The sequence below is a fragment of the Cebus imitator genome, unplaced genomic scaffold, assembly GCF_001604975.1.
Source record: "Cebus imitator isolate Cc_AM_T3 unplaced genomic scaffold, Cebus_imitator-1.0 Scaffold518, whole genome shotgun sequence".
Lineage (NCBI taxonomy): Eukaryota > Metazoa > Chordata > Mammalia > Primates > Cebidae > Cebus > Cebus imitator.
In genome coordinates, this window is record NW_016107833.1 from 1,346,073 (window position 1) to 1,366,174 (window position 20,102).

General features: G+C 41.8%; 1 protein-coding gene, 1 long non-coding RNA gene and 1 other non-coding gene across 5 annotated transcripts in view; 2 read left to right on the forward strand and 1 right to left on the reverse strand.

Annotated features, from left to right (window-relative positions):
* Positions 1 to 3,070: 3,070 nt before the first annotated feature.
* Positions 3,071 to 7,363, reverse strand: LOC119468879. 2 transcript variants are annotated; one of them, XR_005197670.1, is made up of 3 exons: positions 7,060 to 7,363; positions 4,783 to 4,921; positions 3,071 to 3,239 (listed from the first exon to the last, which is right to left on the reverse strand). It is a non-coding gene; the product is annotated as an uncharacterized LOC119468879 (long non-coding RNA). The 2 variants fall into 2 exon arrangements; XR_005197671.1 differs by lacking the exon at positions 7,060 to 7,363 and adding an exon at positions 6,739 to 6,810.
* On the forward strand, positions 3,980 to 4,086 carry LOC119468880. Its single transcript, XR_005197672.1, has one exon. It is a non-coding gene; the product is annotated as a U6 spliceosomal RNA (small nuclear RNA).
* LOC108293006 (serine/threonine-protein phosphatase 4 regulatory subunit 1-like) overlaps positions 6,267 to 20,102 on the forward strand; it is a 32,987-nt gene continuing 19,151 nt past the window's right edge. For both annotated transcript variants that reach the window (XM_037733346.1, XM_037733347.1), the window contains exons 1-2: positions 6,267 to 7,055; positions 7,807 to 7,851. In XM_037733346.1, coding sequence (XP_037589274.1) covers positions 6,893 to 7,055; positions 7,807 to 7,851 — 208 coding nt within the window. In that variant the 5' untranslated portion in view covers positions 6,267 to 6,892. The remainder of the gene's footprint in view (positions 7,056 to 7,806; positions 7,852 to 20,102) is intronic.

The following is a 20,102-nucleotide window of genomic DNA, read 5'->3' on the forward strand; positions in this document are numbered from 1 at the left end:
AAAAAAAAAAAAGAAAAAACAGAAAAATATATGTAGGACTTTGAAAGCTTAAAAAAGAGGTAAACATACACTGTTTTGGGGTATTATCTCTGAATTTTTGGAGATTTTAATTTTTCCTTTATACTTTTCTGAGCTTTCCAAGAACATGTATTTTTACAATTGGAAAATTCAGAAAAGAATAAATGTTGCAAAGATGTAGAATTCTGGCTGCCCATGGTGGTTCACACCTGTAATCCCAGCACTTTGGGAGGCCAAAGTGGGAGAACTGCTTGAGGCCAGCAGTTTGAGACTAGCCTGGGCATCATAGGAAACCCTATCTCTAAATAAAAAAACAAAAAATGATGTAGAATACCACCCCTCCCAACACCTGCCACACACCCACAGCAGCAACAACAAAGCCTCCTAAAAACAAAGAACATCATTTGAGTGAGAAGTAAGTTGGCACCTGAGTTCAAGTTTGTCTACCTGGATAACTTGTCTGAAGAATGAAATGGTGGTAAACTGCAGCTAAACAAGCCAAGGGCAGCTGGTAAGAGGACACTGTGAAGGTACTGGCTTGGGATTTTCCCAGAATTGTGATAAACAAAATATTATATGAGAAAGATAATTTTTGTATCCTAGGCCAGAATAATTGAAACAGGCTAGTAAAAATGCTGTTAGTATGGTTTTGAAGTGGTTAATATCTTGGTCAGGGTATTGAGTGAGAAACAGAGTGAAGGGGTGACTCCTAAAATGTTTCAATGACAAAATCCTCAGGGAATAGTGATGGCTTAGATGGAATTAGAGATTATACCAAGACCATACATGTTGAAAGACTAGAAGTTCTCTTGACACAAGAGAAGTTGGTGAAGAACCATTTTGACAAAAGCAATGAATGTGATGATATACAAATTCTATTGCCATTATTTAGAATCAGAATTCCAATGTTTTAGTCCTAATTCCTCTATTTGCTTTCTTTTTTTTTTGAGACAGAATCTCACTCTTGTCGCCCAGGCTGGAGTGCAGTGGTGCAATCTTAGCTCACTGCAACCTCTGTCTCCCAGGTTCAAGCAATTCTCTTGCCTCAGCCTCCTGAGGACCTGAGACTACAGGCACACACTGCCATGCCCAGCTAATTTTTTGTATTTTTTAAGTAGAGACGGGGTTTCACTGTGCTGCCCAGTCCGGTCACAAACTCCCAAGCTCAGGCAATCTGCCCACCTCAGCCTCCCAAAGTGCTGGGATTATAGGTGTGAGCCACTGTGCCCAGCCTTTTTTAGACAGAGCCTTACTCTGTCACACAGGCCAGAGTGCAGTGGTCCGATCTTGGCTCACTGCAATCTCCACATCCTGGGTTCAAGCAATTCTAGTGCCTCAGCCTCCCAAGTGGCTGGGATTACAGGCATGCGCCACCACGCCCATCTAAATTTTTGTATTTTTAGTACAGACTGGGTTTCACCATGCTGGCCAGGCTGGTCTTGAACTCCTGGCCTGAAGTGATCTGCCTGTCTCGGCCTCCCAAAGTGCTGGGATTGCAGGTGTGAGCCACTGCGCCCAACCCCCTATTTGCTTTCTGATCTTTGTCAAAATATCTAACCTTTTTGGGCTTCGATTTCTTTTATTTTCATAATGGTAATATCAATTTCTACTTCACAGGGCTGTTTTAAATAAATCAGAAAGCACATAAAAGCTCTTCTGTTCTTAACAGGCTGGACGTGGTGACTTACACCTGTAATCCTACCACTTTGGGAGGCTGAGGCAGGCGGATCACTTGAGGCCAGGAGTTTGAGACCAGCCTGGCCAACATGGTGAAACCCCATCTCTACTAAAAAATTACAAAAATTACTTGAGTATGGTGGTGGGTGCCTGTAGTCCCAGCTACTCAGGAAGCTGAGGCAGGAGAATTGCTTGTACCCAAGAGACAGAGTTTGCAGCAAGCTGAGATCATGCCACTGCACTCCAGCCTGGACAATGGATTGAGACTCCATCTCAGAAAAAAAAAGCGCTTAACATAATGCCTGGCACATGCACTCAAAAATGTTTCATAAACATGGTAATATTACCATTGGGGAACTGGTATAAAGGGGACATAGGACATACTGGCACATTTTTTGAAACTTCATGTAATCTATAATTGTTTACAAATAAAAAGTTAGAAAATATATTAGCTATCTCGTCTGGGAATTGTACTGTGTCATTGTGCTAATATTTTTCTCACCAAAAGAAGGAACCAAGGACCAGGGACACAGAACAATTTGTTACAAAGAATTACAGAGAAGTGAAATGAGAATGGAAGTGATTTCTTCTGAATCATATTACCACAGAGCAGCCTTAACGTTAAGGGAGTTTAGAATCAAGGCAGTTGGCCAGGTGCGGTGGGGAGGCCAGCACTTTGGGACGCCTAGGCGGGTGGATCACGAGGTCAAGAGATCGAGATCATCCTGGCCAACGTGATGAAACCCTGTCTCCACCAAAAATACAAAAATTAGCTGGGCATGGTGGCGCACACCAGTAGTCCCAGCTACTCGGGAGGCTGAGGCAGGAGGATTGCTTGAATCCGGGAGGTGGAGGTTGCAATGAGCCGAGATCGTGCCACTGCACTCCAGCCTGGTACCTGGTGACAGAGTAAGACTCTGTCTCAAAAATAAATAAATAAATAAATAAATAAATAAAGGCAAAGGCAGTTAACCACTGAACTTATCTGGGTTTGAATATGTGGTTTGCTATGGTTTATTTCCTGGTTCAACTTGGCTCATTCATTTAGATTCAGAATAATAAACATTTAAACGTTTAAAATAATAAGCATGGAAAATGATAAGCATTTCCTCCACACGTACTCTGTGCCTGGCATTGTGGTAGGCTCTTCCACAATGCTTTAAATGCAATTGCAACTAAATCTTTCTGAATTATAAGAGAAAGGCACAAAGGAAATTTACTACGCCCACTCTAATCCATTTAGTGCTCACTGTTTAAACATCTTTGTTTTCTCTTAATGAAATTAAAATGTGTGGAACAAATGGTTGAGTGGGGAATCCTTTTGGCTTTACTAACCTGGAGCACTGGGAAAAACATGGGAGTAGGGAACATGGTGGATAAGAAACAGACGATTTATTTTCCTTTACACTCAGTTTACAGTAGTTATTCCAGTAGGATGCACTATTTTGTTCAGAAAAAGCTGATGCTAAGAAACTTGGAGCTGTCGCTGATGACCTTGGGACACAGCTGAAGTTGTGTTGCATTCTGGGGGCAGTGTTCAGCTCCTGTAAATGGAGAAAGAACAGGTTGAATCAAGATAACTCTGGATAGAGCTCCGTTCTGTTGGTATTTTTCCCCTCTATTCTTTCTTAAGGACAGTGTGAGAAAATGTCTCTTTAGCTGATGTGAATAAAGAGAGCAAATATCTTTGAAAAACTATGAAAGGACGAGGAAAGGCTAAGCCTTCACATTCAGAATATCATCTTGACAGGGAGCTTTAAAGTGGGATAGACGAAGCATAGCGAGGAGGACAAGCAAAATTTCACAAAAATATTTACCTTTATGCAATTTATAGAAATGTATAGTAGGCTTTAGGTAAGAGATTGATGATTAATTTAAAAAAATTTTTTTTTTTTTTTTTTGAGACAGAGTCTCATTCTGTGTCCCAGACTGGAGTGCTGTGGTGCAATCTTGGCTCACTGCAACCTATGCCTCCCGGGTTCAAGCGATTCTCCTGCCTCAGCCTCCCAAGAAGCTGGGATTATAGGCATGTGCTACCACCCCCAGCTAATATTTTGTTTTTTAGTAGAGTCAGAGGTTTCAGCATGTTAGCCAGGCTTGTCTCGAACTCCTAACCCCAGGTGATCCACCCGCCTCAGCCTCCCAAAGTGCTGAAATTACAGGCCTGAGCCACCACACTGGGCCTAAAAATTTGTTCTTCTTATTTGAAAATGAGTCTATGACAGACATTTTGTCAACCTGGCTCCAAAAAAAGGGAGAAATGAATGTTAAAAAATTGTTTAATGTGCTCCTTTCAGTAGCACTTATACTAAAGTTGAACCAATACAGAGAAGATTAGCATGGCCCCTGTGCAAGGATGACACGCAAATTCATGAAGCTTTCCATTAAAAAAAAGTAAAAAAAAAATTTGTTTAAAAATCATTTTTATCACAAAAATATTTCTCCATTTTTCAGACTGTTTTTCTTTTCATCATTTAAAACAGTAAATAATAGGTCTGTCTTTATGTACTTTCAGTTTCAGGAACAATTCTGAAGAAAAAAGTAAATGGTTCAATCACTGATACAAAAATGAACAAACATGATAGTGGCAAACAATGTCAGGTGAGTTTTTGGGGGTGTTGTTTGTTTATTAGCAATGTTTTTCCCCATGATATTTTTAAATATTTCTGGTTGAAAAGCCAAACACATTAATTTCCAGGGCTCGTTGGCTGCTAAGAAAAACTGTCATTGTGGCCAGGCACAGTGGCTCATGCCTGTAATCCCAGCACTCTGGGAGGCTGAAGCAAGCAGCTCACCTGAGCCCCGGAGTTTGAGACCAGCCTGGGTAACATGGCAAAACCCCGTCTGTACAAAAAATACCAAAATTAGCTGGATGTGGTGGCATCCACCTGTAGTCCCAGCTGCTCAGAAGGCTGAGGTGGGAGGATTGCTGGAGCCCAAGAGGTGGAGGCTCCAGTGAGCTGAGATTGCATCACTGCACTCCAGCCTAGGTGACAGAGCAAGACCCTGTCTCAAAAACAAACAAAAACTCTTTCATTATCATTTGGAAGAGGACTTATTCTTTAAAATGCAGGCCCTACTACTGACATAGTTGGATGATACTTTTAGAAAAGTGACTTAGGACACTCCCCCTATATTTTACACATTTCAGTAGCAGAGCAGGATAACAATTCAGACCACCTGTGTGCTCTAACCACGGACATCACACAGCTCTGCCATCCACAAGCTGCACTGTAAATAAAATTGGGGTAAAGGTACGTAGAATGATTGCCATTATTTGTTTAAATGTTATTTCTTATAAGAAGGGAACAGAGTACAGTTTGTAAATACTGGTTTAAAAACTCCTTTCTTTTAGAAAGGAGAAAGTGAAATGTAAAAAACACATACTTGTGCTGAACCATGAATGATAGTGTCACTGAAATACCTAAAAACCATACTGCTTAAAGGCACTTCCTGCAATGTGTAAGTCAGCTAAGATGATAATCAAATGCACAGCTCTTAAATATAGAAAAATGATACAGATCCTCCTCCTTTGCTGCCCTTCCCACAGAATACTGAGATAAAACTTATTGAGGCCTAGCTACCAAAGGCAGAATTAGTTGTCTCATATCCTAGGCTAGCATTTGGTATATAACCCCTATTTTATCATGATTACTGGGAATTGTGTCTAATTTGACTGTATAGATGAAGACAGTTTTCTTTGTCTTCGTGCATCCAGTGACTGACGCACAGTTGGCACTCTGTAGATTTTGTATTGTTGCAGTGAGATCACTAGTTAGTATAAAGAGTTGATGTGGGCCACGTTTGGTGGCTTACACCTGTAATCCTGGTGCTTTGGGAGACCAAGGCTCGAGGATTGCTCAAGACCAGGAGTTCAAGACCTGCCTGGGCAAAACAGAATTACGTCCCTACAAAAAAATTTTTTTTAATTTAAAAAATTAGCCAAGTGGAGTGGCCTGCGCTTTTAGTTCCATTTACTAGGGAGGCTGAGATGCGAGGCTCTCTCAAGCTAAGGGCTTCCAGGTTACAGGGAGTTATGACTGTGCCACTGCATTCCAGCCTGGGCTACAAGGCAAAATTCTGCCTCTAAAAAAAATTTTTTTAATGAAAAAAAGAGCTGATTTGACTCTTTTTTCTCCCATTTACCCAGAATTGCTAAAGTGGTACATACTGACAAGGTAGCTCAGCAGGGCCGAACTCTCAGGGGTTGAGTTAGTCTAGAGACAGATTTCTGTTGGTAGTTGTGAATTTCTAACTCCTTTGTCATTCTAAGAGTGTCAGCTGAATTTACATAAGGACATTCAGCAAAGAAGGAAGAGAAATGGCCTTTAGTTTTAATTATTTTATACTTGAGAAAATTAGATACACACTTGGAGTTATGGGGTCTGATTTTTACTACGCCTAGAAATTTCATACAGATTATATAATCTGTCTTTCTATCTTGTTAGTAATATCTCATAGGGATTTTTTTTTTGGACTAGCTATGTGTAGAACCCATATTATTACACAGATTTAGGAATCTTAGAGGATCTGATTCCTTAATGTCTGAATCTTCAATGGCATTAAATGCCAATACATTGTCCTTGGTCAAGAATACAAAGCATAAAGGAACAAGCTAATTAACTATTTAGAATTCCCTCTTCTAAGAGACCACACGGCCAAAGTGGCATCATGACACAGCTTGGTGTTTTGTTGGTCGCTTTAGGAGACGACCATTTTGGAGGCCTTGGGTAGAGCTGGAGACAGAGCCATGGAGGTAGAACGGTGTCGGAAAACCTGGTTTAGCCCCACTTTGTACCTGGGCGCTTGAGCTAATCGCTTCAGTCATGTAAAACAACAAGACTAATAAAGTCTGGGATACAGACTTGAACAGCTCAAGTGCTGCCAAAAGTATTTAAGAGACAAAAGCGAATCATAGGCGCCTTTCCCCAATCACCTCCTAGACCTTAAGAACCGTGCTAGGTTCCCTACATTCTTCGTTTAATGCCAATAACCCCACGAGGCAGATATCAGCTTCATTCTCCACATGGGCTCCAGTCCCACCAACTAACTGGCTTAATCAGTATCTGACCCCAGGCCTGCCAGCGTTCCCGCTGGTGGACTGCCCTCCATGTCAGCTCGAGTTAGCAGGACGTGGGAGTAAAAACCCGGCGGCCCAGCCTTCAGCGTGCTGCACGAGGAAGCTGGCTGGACAGGCATGACTTTGTCAGTCAACCACCCCGCAGCCGGGCCCTGGGCTTTGTTAGCAGCCACTTGGCGAGGGCTCCGGGCGGTTGGGGAGGCGGCGCTTCCTCCAAACGGAGGTGGGACCCCGGCCCCGCCGACCTCGGAGCCGCCCCCGGCCCCGGATCGCCGACAACGTACGTGCAGGCCTGGGGATGGGGCGCGGGCGGCAAGCGCGCCCGCCGAGAAGGCTGCGGCCGGCGGGGCGGTGGGCGAGGCCGGTGACCCAATAAAGCGGCGGGGCAGCGGGAGGCCCCACCCGGCCGGGTTCCGGCACTTGCCGCAGGGTCCCGGCCGGCGCCAGCTTGCGCGCCCCTGTCCGCATCGCTCGGCGTGAGGGCGGCTCGGGCCGAGGGTGTGAGGGCGCGCCGCCGGGCCCAGGCCCGGCCTGGAGCTGGGAAGGCGGGAGGCGGGAGCGCCGGCCACGCGGGAGCCGCGCGGAGGGGCAGGCGGGGCGGGGCGCGGCCTCGGTCCCCGGCGTCCGGGAACCGCGCCGCCCGCTGCAGGCCCGGGCCCTCGGCCCGCCCCGCGCGCGCGCGCGCCCCCGCCAGCCCGGCCCTCCTCCTCCCCGCCGCCCCTCCCGCGCGCGTCCACCGGCTCCCCGGCTCGCGCCGCTCCATGTAGCCCCGGATCCCCGGGCGGCCGCGGAGGAGGGGGCGACCACAAGATGGCGGGTACGTGGCCCCCTGTTCTCCGTGCGGCTGCTGCGGCGGCGGCGGCTCCCCGCGCCCACCCGTCCTCAGCTGCCGCCCTGAGTAGCGGCCGGGCCGGGGCCGGCGCGGGGTCCGGGCGCGGGGAGGCGCCGCCGGGGCGGGAGGGAGGGCGGCGGGGGCGTCGCGCCGGGCCCCGGGGCGCTGACCGGGCCTTTCTTCTCTCCCCTCGGCGCAGACCTCTCGCTGCTCCAGGAGGACCTGCAGGAGGACGCGGACGGATGTGAGTGGCCCGGCCTCGCGGTGGCTCGGCAGCCGGCGGGGAGCGGCCGGGGAGGGCGGGCGGCGGCGCGGCCTGGGCCGACTAAGGGGACGCTGGGCGAGGGCGGCCCCGGGCGGGCCAGGGTAGAGATTTGGGGGGAAAATCGCGCGTCCGTGAGGAAACGGCGCGCCCTGGTTCCGCTGGGGGAGGGAGACGCCGCGAGTAACGCCCAAGTTCGCTTTCCGCCTTTCGTTCTCTTCTCCCGGCGCCCCCGAATCGCCCGCGGGCTCCGCATTGGCGAGGCCGTCGGTTTCGGAAGGAGAAGCAGGTGGGGCAAGATTTGAAGTGGGGTTTGGGGTGTGTTTCTGCCCCTGGTGTCCCCCTTCCCCCGTCACTTTAGGAAGGAAGAGGCTCGCGCGGGAGGTGTGTTTCCTTGGAGTCGCTCTCCAGGAGCTCCCGGGGGCCGTCTGGGCTCCCCGAGCCCGTTTCGGATCCTCTGAGGATGACATACCTGTCATTTTACTTTGGCTTGTGGCAGTTTTTAGATTGTTCCCGGTTTGATTTGTGGATTACAGAAAGGTTAGAAGGTGTGGCCTCGTCAGGAATTACTGCGTTTAGAGAGCACATTTCTTTAATGCAGATGTTCAGAAATCACCCAACCCTCCTTCAGTGTTAACAGTACAGCTTTCCTTTGAGGTACTGAAGTTTTTAGAGTTGACTCTTTTATTTTTTAAAACAAAATTTTTGACGTTGTTTCCTGATGGCGACGGAATTGATAACTTAGAAAGAATTTTTCTTCTTATCTGTACTTTTCTAAGCCTCAGAAAACAACTTGGGTCACGACAGGGAAGACAAAGAGTTAGGTAAGTTTGTATAGAAAGAAGTGACAAATTGCAGTTAATTTAAAATAGTTTCTATTCATGCAAATCTTCCAAAATAGTGACCCATCAAAAAAATCACTCGGTTTTGAGATGCGTTTTAAAAATGAAGAATGTGCAAAATGTGTAAGCGTAGATCTTCGGATACATAAGGGACCAAGAGATTGTTCTGAGATGATCACCGTAGTAGAATTGTGGTCTCTTTAGTGGAAAGCCTACTGGATGTCGTGATTGACTGTGTAATACCTGTGTAAATAATTCAGAGATGGCTGCAGTTTGAAATTACTCTCTTAAATACTCTGTAGTTAGTCCTTAGCATTGTCTAATGTGGTTCCCTTACTCAGATTAATCTTAATTTTTAGATTCCTGGGTAAGGGGGATTTACTATTTAGATGGATTATCTGAAATGAGTAATTTGTCTTTAAAGTAAATGAACCACATCCAAACTTTTGCCAACCAAACTTTCGCCAAGTCTGTATTTTTAGTGGGGTGGCTCTAAACAGCTTTCTTAAAGGGAGCAATACTCATGTAGTGAAGGGCAGCTTTAACGTTTTGTTTAATGTTTACTCTTAGGCCACTTCTCTGCCTAATAGTAAGTTTGAGATATTATTTAAGGCAGCTATTGACTTCAGATCTCTTGCCAGGTTAGGATTGGAGAAGTGGTCCTGATTATGTTATCTCGAGGAGGGCTTTTTATATTTATGTTCAATATAAATATAAGATTCATTCATTCAGCAAGTATTTATGACTGTGTGGAGCAAAAACTTCTTACTCCTGAAGGGTGAAATGCAGTGTCAGTTTCTTCCCTGGCCCCCAAGAAGCGCAGTGTAGAGGGGAAGGCTTACCTGTGAAAAATTCAGCCATGAGTTTAAAGACTCTGCTGGGTACTGGGGATGGAGCTGTGAGAAGGATGGGCACAACCCATGCCCTCTAGTGGTTTACTAGCAGTTTGAATCTGGGTGTACAGTACAGTATCATAGTTATAGACTGGAACCAGGCTGCTCTGTTCGTCTTAGCAGTGTCTTTTGGGGCAGACTGGGGCAACTCACGTAACCGCCCTAAGCCTCAGTTTTATCATTTGTAAACAGGCATGAGAAATATTACCTACTTCCTCGAGTTGTTCAGGGATGTATGTGAGTTAGTGCCTGTGAAGCACTTGGAACAATTCCTGGTAAACAGTGATGACTATGATTATGTTTGCTCTTATGAGAAAAGAGCAAGGGAAACTTAAAAGAAGAGCAGAGAAGGAAACACTGATGTTGAACCTCACAGAATGAAGGTACTTACAGATGCTGCCAATGCTTGCAACTTTTTTTTTTTTTTTTTTTTTGAGGTGGAGTTTCGCTCTTCTTGCTCGGGCTAAAGTGCAATGGTGCAGTCTCAGATCACAGCAACCTCTGCCTCCCGGGTTCAAGCGATTCTCCTGCCTCAGCCTCCGAATAGCTGGGGATTACAGGCATGTTTCGCCATGCCTGGCTAATTTTGTATTTTTAGTAGAGATGGAGTTTTGCCATGTTGGTAAGGCTGGTCTAGATCTCCCCACCTCAGGTAATCTGCCCACCTTGGCTTCCCAAAGTGTTTGGATTACAGGCATGAGCCAGTGCACCTGGCTGCAACTAACTTTTTAAAGAGTCTGTTTTCTATGCATTTTAATTTAGGATAAAACAGACATTGAAGGCATAATAGCTATTTACATCTTTATAATTTGGTTGAAGGCTTTGTTAGAGTAATTGCTTATTTTTCTCAGTTACTAAAGTTTTTACAGGTGATACCTTTACCCAGAATATTCAGGAACAAAGGACCCTTGGACATACGGCCAGTTGAAGGACCACTTCCCATCTCTTGTGAAGGGAAAAAGAATGAGGAGGAATACTGGCCATGGTGCCTCCTTAGAGAGCACGATGGTAAGGGAGTGAGAAAGCTGTCACATCCTGGAGTAGCTGAAGAAGGTAGAGGACCCGACTTGCAGAGGGAATGGAGCTTGGGATGCCCTTACAACACGAAGCCTGAATTTTTCTGTCTATGACAAAACACCAGAGTATGGAGGTCAACCTCCAGAGTAGTTGTAAACAAGTCCTACTACTTTAGCCAAGCTAGGTGTAGGTTGGCCCTTGGTATGGGAAGAAATTATTTTCTGGTCAAGCTCCAGAATCTTGGTAGTGCATCCTAAATGCAGAACTTGGACTATGAGGGAAGAGAGAGTAAGTTCTTCTGTACAGATAATCTAGGAAAGGACCTGGCTGGTGTCTAGGACTTGAAAGCTGGGCATTGCCAGACATTGGTAAGAGTCTCAGGTCTTTTGATTTGACTTAAGCCCCTGTCTCTGTACAGAGGCATAGAGCTGGGGAAAGTGTTGGTCAAAGACTAACTTGATTGGTATCTTTGGAGGAAAAAAAATCCTAATGGGGGAAAAATTGATGGTATTGTGTATATATATCAAAAGGTCGTAAAGGTAAGTAAATGACATCACTATTAGATACTACTAAGTTTAGGAGAATAATGCAGTAAAAACTATGTGTATGTATTTAAGTTTAAAAGTGATACTTTAAATACTGTATCATGAAATACTTTGAATTTCAAATTGAAAGCAAACCACTGACTTCATTTGGATATAGGTTATCAGTAGATTTCAGAGTTGGGTAAACCCCTTATAAGTTGTTTTGTTTTGTTTTGTTTTGTTTTTGAGACAGAGTTTCGCTCTTGTTGCCAAGGCTGGAGTGCAATGGTGCGATCTCAGCTCACAGCAACCTCCGCCTCCCGGGTTCAAGCGATTCTCCTGCCTCAGCCTCCTAAGTAACTGGGATTATAAGCATGTGCCACCATGCCCAGCTAATTTTGTATTTTGTATAGAGACAGGGTTTCTACATGTTGAGCAGGCTTTGAACTCCCAACCTCAGGTGATCCACCTGCCTTGGCCTCCTAGAGTGCTGGGATTACAGGCGTGAGCCACTGTGCCTGGCCCCCGTTTTAAGTTTTTATAGCTAATTATGTTCCTTGAATAATGGGAGACAATAAAAAATTGTAGATGTTTAGAGAAAATTATTTCAGATTTCTATTTTAATTTCCAAAGATGCAATTTTGATTCACATTAAGTTGCTAGATTCCTAAAATGAAGTAAGACTTAAGATACAGTTAAGATTTGGTGAGCTAATGCTTCTAAAAATAATTTCATTGAAGGAGTTTTATTAAAATTTAAACTTTTATCAAAGTAGTATGTTGAAGAATGTTCTTTTTAAAGAATGGCTATGTAACAGTAGTTTACAGTGCCTTTCATACACAGGTTATTCTTCACAGCAGTCCTGTGATGTGTATGCTGTGGTATTCTAATAAGTAAGTTGACTAACATCCAAAGGGAACTAAAGAAACAAAACTCCTAAGTTTAGATAGAAGTTAAAGCTAGGCCTTCTGATTCTAAATATCGTATTTTGAATATTTTCTTTAATCACCCACTTTAAAATATTGATCAACCCAAACTTGTATAGGCAATTTGAACTCATTCTTAAAGAACCCTTGAAAGTTAATCTAGGATGCTGCATGTGGTTTAGTTTACACCTGGAGAATGATAGAGAGGATGGAGCTTGGGTATAATACAGCTTATTTAGTAGTTTTTAACTTTTATTTCAGTTATAACTAAGTATGACGTTGAAAAGTTTTTGAAGCTATGTTACTGAGTATGCCATACGACAAATTTTTTCATATTGAAGTTTTGGAATCCTTTTACATTACACTGTTTTTTTGGGTTTAAGGGCAATGTTGAGGTAGAGTGAAGGATGTGTGTAGAACTAACTGAGGGTAACTGCCTGGACCACACTCCGTGCAGAATCTCTAGGCCTTCCGACCACTTTTCAAAATCAGTTCTGATAAGCTTTGAGTCCTTGCTACTGGGGGAGGTGCGGAGCAAAATATTGGGACTGTATCTGGTAGCGGCCAGGGAATCATTCAGGAACCTTAGTAAGGTGCCCTTGAACATGAATAATATTTAGGAATATTGTTAAATAGGGATTTGTAAGGGCGAGTCATGAGACTTGGTAGCCTGTTTTGACTGCTGTCAACAAGCCTGGATGGAGAAATCTTTATTTAGAGATAATATAATTGATATCCTAGCAAAGAGTGCTTTTAAAATGGTTTCAGTGGTACTCACATGTGTGTAGGATCAATTAATGATACCTCAGCTAGCAAATCCCCACATAGAATAGGAGAGAGAGAGAAACGAAGGGAGGGAGGAAGGGAGGGAGAAAAAGAAAGGCAGGAAACCCCTTTGTAAATATGAATGGGCCTGCAGTTTCATGATCCACTGCCCTCTCCCACTTCCCCAGAAAAAACCAAAACACCTAAATGCATAGTTTTTGTTTGTTTCTGCCTATGGAAAATAAATAGGCCTCAGGACGTAAAAGTTCAGAAGTCTGCCACCATATTTGTTTGATCTCTGGTTTATTATTTCTGATCCTTTTCCCTCAGTCTCCTCAAAACAATGAATATATGTTTATTAAACTATTGTTACCTTGTTCTCATGTTTGTATTATATCTTTTTTTATGTTTTTGAGTAAAAGAATTTGAAAGTCCCTAAATTAGGGTTTTGTTGCTTTTAAATTGGATCTGAGAATAAAAGTAACTTAGTGTTTTGGTCAGAAGTCTAGATGGCACACCTATGAAATTTTGACTGAGGAGGTTAAAAGGCCTATATTCTCTCTAATTTCTATAAGAGGGTCTGGAACCTGCTCTGCTTTTAGCACAGGTCTTTGTGCTGGTGAATCCAATGCTCCTTCCTCCACAAATCCATTTCTTTACTCTCCTAAGTCATTTTAGCTCCTATATCCCTAGACTAAGGAGCAAAGTTACTTTCTGGGCTTATTGATATGAATTTGGTTGGTATTGAGCATCTGTCATGCAGTCATTCTGGAAGATATCTCAGTATAGTTTTGTGTGTGGGAAAGAACACTGGGCTTGGTAAGCCTTGAGACCTGAGTTAATATTCTGACCCTGCCATTTGTTCTCTTTATAATCTGAGCAAGTTAACGTTTTCTTAGCTTTCTATCTTGAAAATGTTGATGGATTTTGAATCATCTCCAGTTTTTTGCTATTACAAATAAAGCTGCTCTGAACATTTCACACACAAGTCTGTAGATATGTATGTTCTTTCTCTTGGGTATGTATCTAGAGGTAGAATGGCTATTTTTTTTTTTTTTTTTTTTTTGAGACGGAGTTTCACTCTTGTTACCCAGGCTGGAGTGCAATGGCGCGATCTCGGCTCACCGCAACCTCCGCCTCCTGGGTTCAGGCAATTCTCCTGCCTCAGCCTCCTGAGTAGCTGGGATTACAGGCACGCACCACCATGCCCAGCTAATTTTTTGTATTTTTGGTAGAGACGGGGTTTCACCATGTTGACCAGGATGGTCTCGATCTCTTGACCTCGTGATCCACCCACCTCGGCCTCCCAAAGTGCTGGGATTACAGGCTTGAGCCACCACGCCCGGCCTTAGAATGGCTATTTTAACTTTTTGAGAAACTGCTGGCCCCATGGTGGCTCAGGCCTGTAATCCCAGCACTTTGGGAGGCCGAGGCAGGTGGATCACCTGAGATTAGGAGTTTAAAACCAGCCTGGCCAACATGGTGAAACCCTGTCTCTACTAAAAATACAAAAAATTAGCTGGGTGTTGGGGTGCATGCCTGTACTCCCAGCTACTTGGGAGGCTGAGGCAGGAAAATCACTTGAACCTGGGAGGCGGAGGTTGCAGTGGGCTGAGATTGCACCATTGTACTCCAGCCTGGGCAACAAGAGCTAAACTCCATTTCAGAAAAAGAAAAACTGCCAAACTGTTTTCCAAAGTGGTTATATCATTTTCCATTCCCACCAAAAGTGTATGCAAGTTCCAGGTCCTCTGCATCGTTGGCAACACTTAGTGTGAGCAGTCTTAATTGTAGCCACTCTATTAAATGTATAATAGTATTTGTGGCTTGAATTTGCTTTAATGACCATGTTATTCTTTTTATGTGCTCATTTGCCATCTAAATACCTCCTTTGGTGAAGTGCCTTTTCACATCTTTTGTTCATCTTTTCTATGGGATATTTCCTTATTAAATTTTGAGAGTTCCTTATGTATTACATACACTTAAGATACATACAAAGGCAGGTGAACCATCATGTGCCCACTACCCGGTTTCAATTTTACTTATGTTTCAAACATAGGAATTTTGGTGGAGAGAAAAGAGACAGCCAAAGTACTTAACTAAAGTAGTCATTCCACTGTTGGAATTCTCTCATTACTGCTAAGATCTGAATGTATATTCAAAGTCAGATTTGATATAGTTCTTTTTTTTTTTTTTTTTTGAGAAAGGGTCTGGCTCTGTTGCCCAGGCTGGAGTGTAGTGGCATATCTTGGCTCACTGCAATGTCTGCTTCCAGGTTTCAAGTAATCCTCCCACCTCAGCCTCCTGAGTAGCTGGGACCACAGGCCTGCACCACCATGCCCAGCCAATTTTTTTGTATTTTTGGTAGAGATGGGGTTTTGCCATGTTGTCTAGGCTGGCCCTGAACTCCTGAGCTCAAGCAATCCACCTGCCTTGGCCTCCCAAAGTGCTGGAATTAAACATGTGAGCCATTGCACCCAGCCTGATGGTAGATCACTTTTATATTTAAATCTCTGAAATTCATTTTTTATAGAAATAACTCACATATTCAAGACTTCATTTATTTAAGATTGGTGGCAGCTTGGACCTGGGTTAGTTCAAATTTTATATTTGGATTACCTGTAGAAAAAAAGATTGCCACCAAAGTAATTGAGTTAATAAGACTGCAAAGAAAATGTTTACTCACTGAAGGGAACAAATAACACACCTATAAATCTATAATGTTTGGGAGATCCACACCCTGCAAGTGCTTTGATATTACCTTTCTATTAAATAGTGTTTGTATACATAATCTTGGTAATTAACTTGAAACTTGAGATAAACATATCACTACTGTATTATATAAATAGGAATACATTATATAGCATATAAAGAAATTTAATATAAGCACATATATAAATATACATATAGTTTATGTCAGTAAATTCTTGCCTTAAATTCATTTGTGCTATAGGACACTTTTGCATTTGTAAGGATTTAATAAGCTTTAGTATTGATATTTGAAGGAAGGATTTCTGATAAACATTATTTATGTTATTGCAAAGTACGAAATTGAAGCTCGACATACCTGTTGCTTGAGTCTGTAAAGATTAAGTTGTATGGTCCTTCAAATTTATGTTATTTATCTATTTCCATTAATATTCTTTCTCCAAGTTGTGATTTATTAATTGGGTTTCTGCTATTTCACTAGATGAGGGGTTGAAAAGTTTCTGTAAAAAAGGCCAAATAGTTTAGTTTTTGTGGACCATATGATCTTTGTTGCAGCTACTCAGATCTGCCATCATAAGGTAAAAGCACCCGTGACAATACAGAGATGAATGAGCGTAAATATCATCCAATAAAGTTTTATTTACGGAAATGGAAGGTGGGCCGGTTTGGCTTGCTGGCTGTAGTTGACCAGCCCCTTCACTGTGCTAAAATCCAAGATCTGTAACATTTTTATTCTTAACTCATCACAGAGTACTCAGCAATACATCTCATCAATACTTACTTGCTAAATAAATCTTGATGTTTTAAACCAAGCTAAAGACCATAAACCTGATTTGGGGTCAAATAATGAAATTATTTTTGGTTGGGCGCAGTGGCTCACGCCTATAATTGCAGCACTTTGGAGGCCAAGGCGGATGGATCATGAGGTCAGGAGATTGAGACTATCTTGGCTAAGAAAGTGAAACCTTGTCTCTACTAAAAATACAAAAAAAAGAAAAAGAAAAAACTTAGCCGGGTGTGTTGGCATGTGCCTGTAGTCCCAGCTACTCGGGAGGCTGAGGCAGGAGAATTACTTGAACCTGGGAGGAGGAGGTTGCAGTGAGCCAAGATTGTGCCACTGTACTTCTAGCCTGGGTGACAGAGCGAGACTCTGTCTCAAAAAAAAAAAAAAAAAAAGGAAAGAAAAATTATTTTTTAAAAAAACTTATTTTTAAAACTTTCAGAACTATATAAAAGCTGCACAGATATCTTAATGAATTCTCAACTCTTCACCTGAATTCAACTGTTGTTAACATTTTGCGTTTGCTCTGTACTTCTCTATATAATTATATACACACACATACTGTAGTGTATACATTATTATTAATTTTTTGTTGTACCTTTTGAGAATAGGTTGTAGTCATGGGGGCCTTTAGCCTATATCTCCTAAGAACAAGGGCCCTTTTACTATCAAAGTAATGAAATTTAGGAAATTTAACGTTGGTACAATTCTGTTATACAATATGTAGTACATACTGAAATATCCCCAGTAATGTCCTTATGGCAATTATCTTTTGCTGTAAGGATATTACTTGCAAACTTACTAGTTTGGAACAATTTCTCAACCTTTACGTTTCATGATATTGACATTATTTAAGAGTCCCTTTGGTTTTATCTGTTGCCTCATGATTCGATTCAGGTTGTGCTTTTTTTTTTTGTCAGGACTGCTGCATAAGTGATATTGTTGTTTTCTCAGTGCTTCACATTAAGGGGCACCTGATAGCAGTGTTCATTACTGGTAGTGTAGAGGTGATGTCTATCAAATTACTCCACTATAAAGATTCTATTTTTCCTGTTGTAATTATAAAGGAAATAATTTGACAGTAGGGAAACATCTCATTTCCAAACATTTAAAAATTAGTGTTAGGATATGTTGATGATTCTTGTCTGAATTAATTGCATTTACTAGCTGAAATTCTGCTTTACAGAAGAGTCTGCTCTTACTCCCTATTCATTTGTTGGTATATTTATTTGTTAAAATTTCATTTTAAAGCCCCAAATCTGTATAAGGTAACTCTCATTCTATGGTGTTTCTCCTTGTCTTTCATTTTCTAAAATGTAAAGTCTTGGGAAACAAAAGAAAATTTGGCAGATTTATTGTGGCCTAAGCAGTATCAAGGGAAAATTGAAAGGAAGGATTGACTATGAGCTTTTTTCTGCTTTATGTAGGATTATTAGAGGTTATTTAGGGAATAAAAGGGTGTTTTGATCAAATTTGATAAAAGGTTGTACAAATTAATCAGTTCTCTTTGGTGTGATACTTCTCAAGGCATTAATATACTACTAGTGCATATCTTAGAGAAGGATAAAGTATATTAAATAAACCCTTGACTTATCAAGTATCCCTATGGACTATATTTTCATTAACAAATATTAATGAATATGTCTCCATGAGAAGCATTTGACTCTGTTTTTTAGATAATTGAAAGATTAGCAAGACAATCCTTAGTGAATTTATATGTGTTGGGGAAGGGGAGGGAACGGGGAGGTTGGAGAATATAAAAAAAAGAAAAAAACCAAACATTGCAATTACTGGTGGAGTGAAAGCAAGGGGACCCAAGACAGCAGGGAGTTAAAAGGAAGAAGAACTCTTAATTAGAAAATAGAAAATGCTTCCTGGATGGTGTTTGTAATAGGTTAATTTAAGCTGAGATGAGGTTAGAGAGGACAGAAATGGGACAGATGAAACCACATAAGCCAGAAAAGTAGTGGGGCATGTTGTAGAAAATTGGCTCCACATGGGCTGTGTGCAGGGGACGAAGCTAGGTTGGGGCCAGATCCTGGAGACCCTTGAATTACAGCACGAGAAAGTTGTACCTTAGTTCAGGGGGTGGAATGGTGGGGCTTGGGAGGGAGGGCAGGCAAGGGCATGTATTGAACAGAGTGGGAGGATTGAAGTGGTGCTGATATATAAACTGAATTCAAATGAGAGGAGGCTGGGAATAGATGGATCCAGGCAATTGTATTAATAATAGTCTAGGACCATGGTCTTTAAATTTTATTACTTCATACCTACTAAAATAATTTTGAATATTCTGTATCATATATTTTAAAGTTGACGTCCAAAATTTTCTCCATAAAATTTTACCATATTTGCAAAGGATGTAAGTTCCTGTGTATTATAAATATCAGTATTTTAAACATAAAGTTGTATCACGTTTTAAAAATGGACTCTAAATACCTTAGCGCTTGGATGCCCACTATTCATTTTTTAAAACTCAGAAGTATTCAGATAAGACCATAAGAGACGAGAAAAAAAATTGTAAATAAATTCTTTATATTGAGAATCTTGCATTTTTTTCTTTCTTTCTTTTTATTTTCACACAGAAATTTACCTTGATATATTTTCATTAATGCTTGAGAGTTTTGATTGCCCAGTCACATTTCTTTGCACCAAAATTATGTAAAAAGAAATTTAAATTTTATGCTGGGCAAGGTGACTCACACCTGTAATCCCAGCACTTTGGAATGTCGAGGCAGGAGAATCACTTGAGCCCAGGTGTTTGAGACCAGCCCTGGCAACATAGTGAGACTCCCAATTCTACAAAAAAAAAAAAAAAGAGAGAAAGAAAAAATAGCTGGGTGTGGTGGCACATGCACTTGTAGTCTCACCTAGGGAGGCTGAGTTGGGAGGACTGTGCGATCTTGGGAGGTCGAAGCTGCAGAGAGCCATGATCACACCAGCCTGGGTGACAGAGTGAGATTCTGTCCCAAAAATTAAAAAATAAAAAAAAGTTTAAAATTTGAATTTCCTTTTACTATAAAACTTAACATTTTATTGAGTTTTTATTGTTAATACTCAGTTGGGGTCAACCAGAATATATTATAAATTATGAAAAAACCTGGTAAACAGCGTTTTATCAAAAAGGCATCTCAATGGAAATGGATGGGAATTTTACAAAATAATTATGTATTCATGGATAAGTAGAATTTATTGCTTAGAATGAGATAGTAACATTTCTACTTTTCATTTTAAGAACTGTAAGCGCTGAGACATTTTGTTGCATAAATAAGTCAATGGGAAGGGAAATGGTTTCGTTGGCAGTGCCACTCATTTTTCTGAACTGCTTCCAACTTATGTGCAAAAAAATTATTTTTAATAAACTTTGTCTTTCAATTTTTTTGAAATTTATTGAAGTATTTCAGCCAAGAGTTGAAAACCATTTGACTTGGAAAAGTATTTGCTACAGTCCTTAAAGAGTTGATCTCTTACCATTTTCATCAGTATTTCAAAGAGTTTCATTTTTTAACATGGAAGGTTTTTTCCTACCTTGGAACAGTGCATCCTAGTAGCTTTGAGATGGTTTAGAGATATGCCTTTGTCAGATTAGACCGTGAAAGGAAAAGCCTTTGATCCAAAACCCTCAGGTATATTTTTGAGATAGAAAGCCCTGGAAGCTGGGGTCTGGAAAATCCGTTAGAGTTATCCAGTCTGATAAAATTATTAGGTTATAAATCTTCATGGGGTTTGAATACCCCAGTTGGCTCTAGACAAAATGTATCAGAGCCTCAATTGGA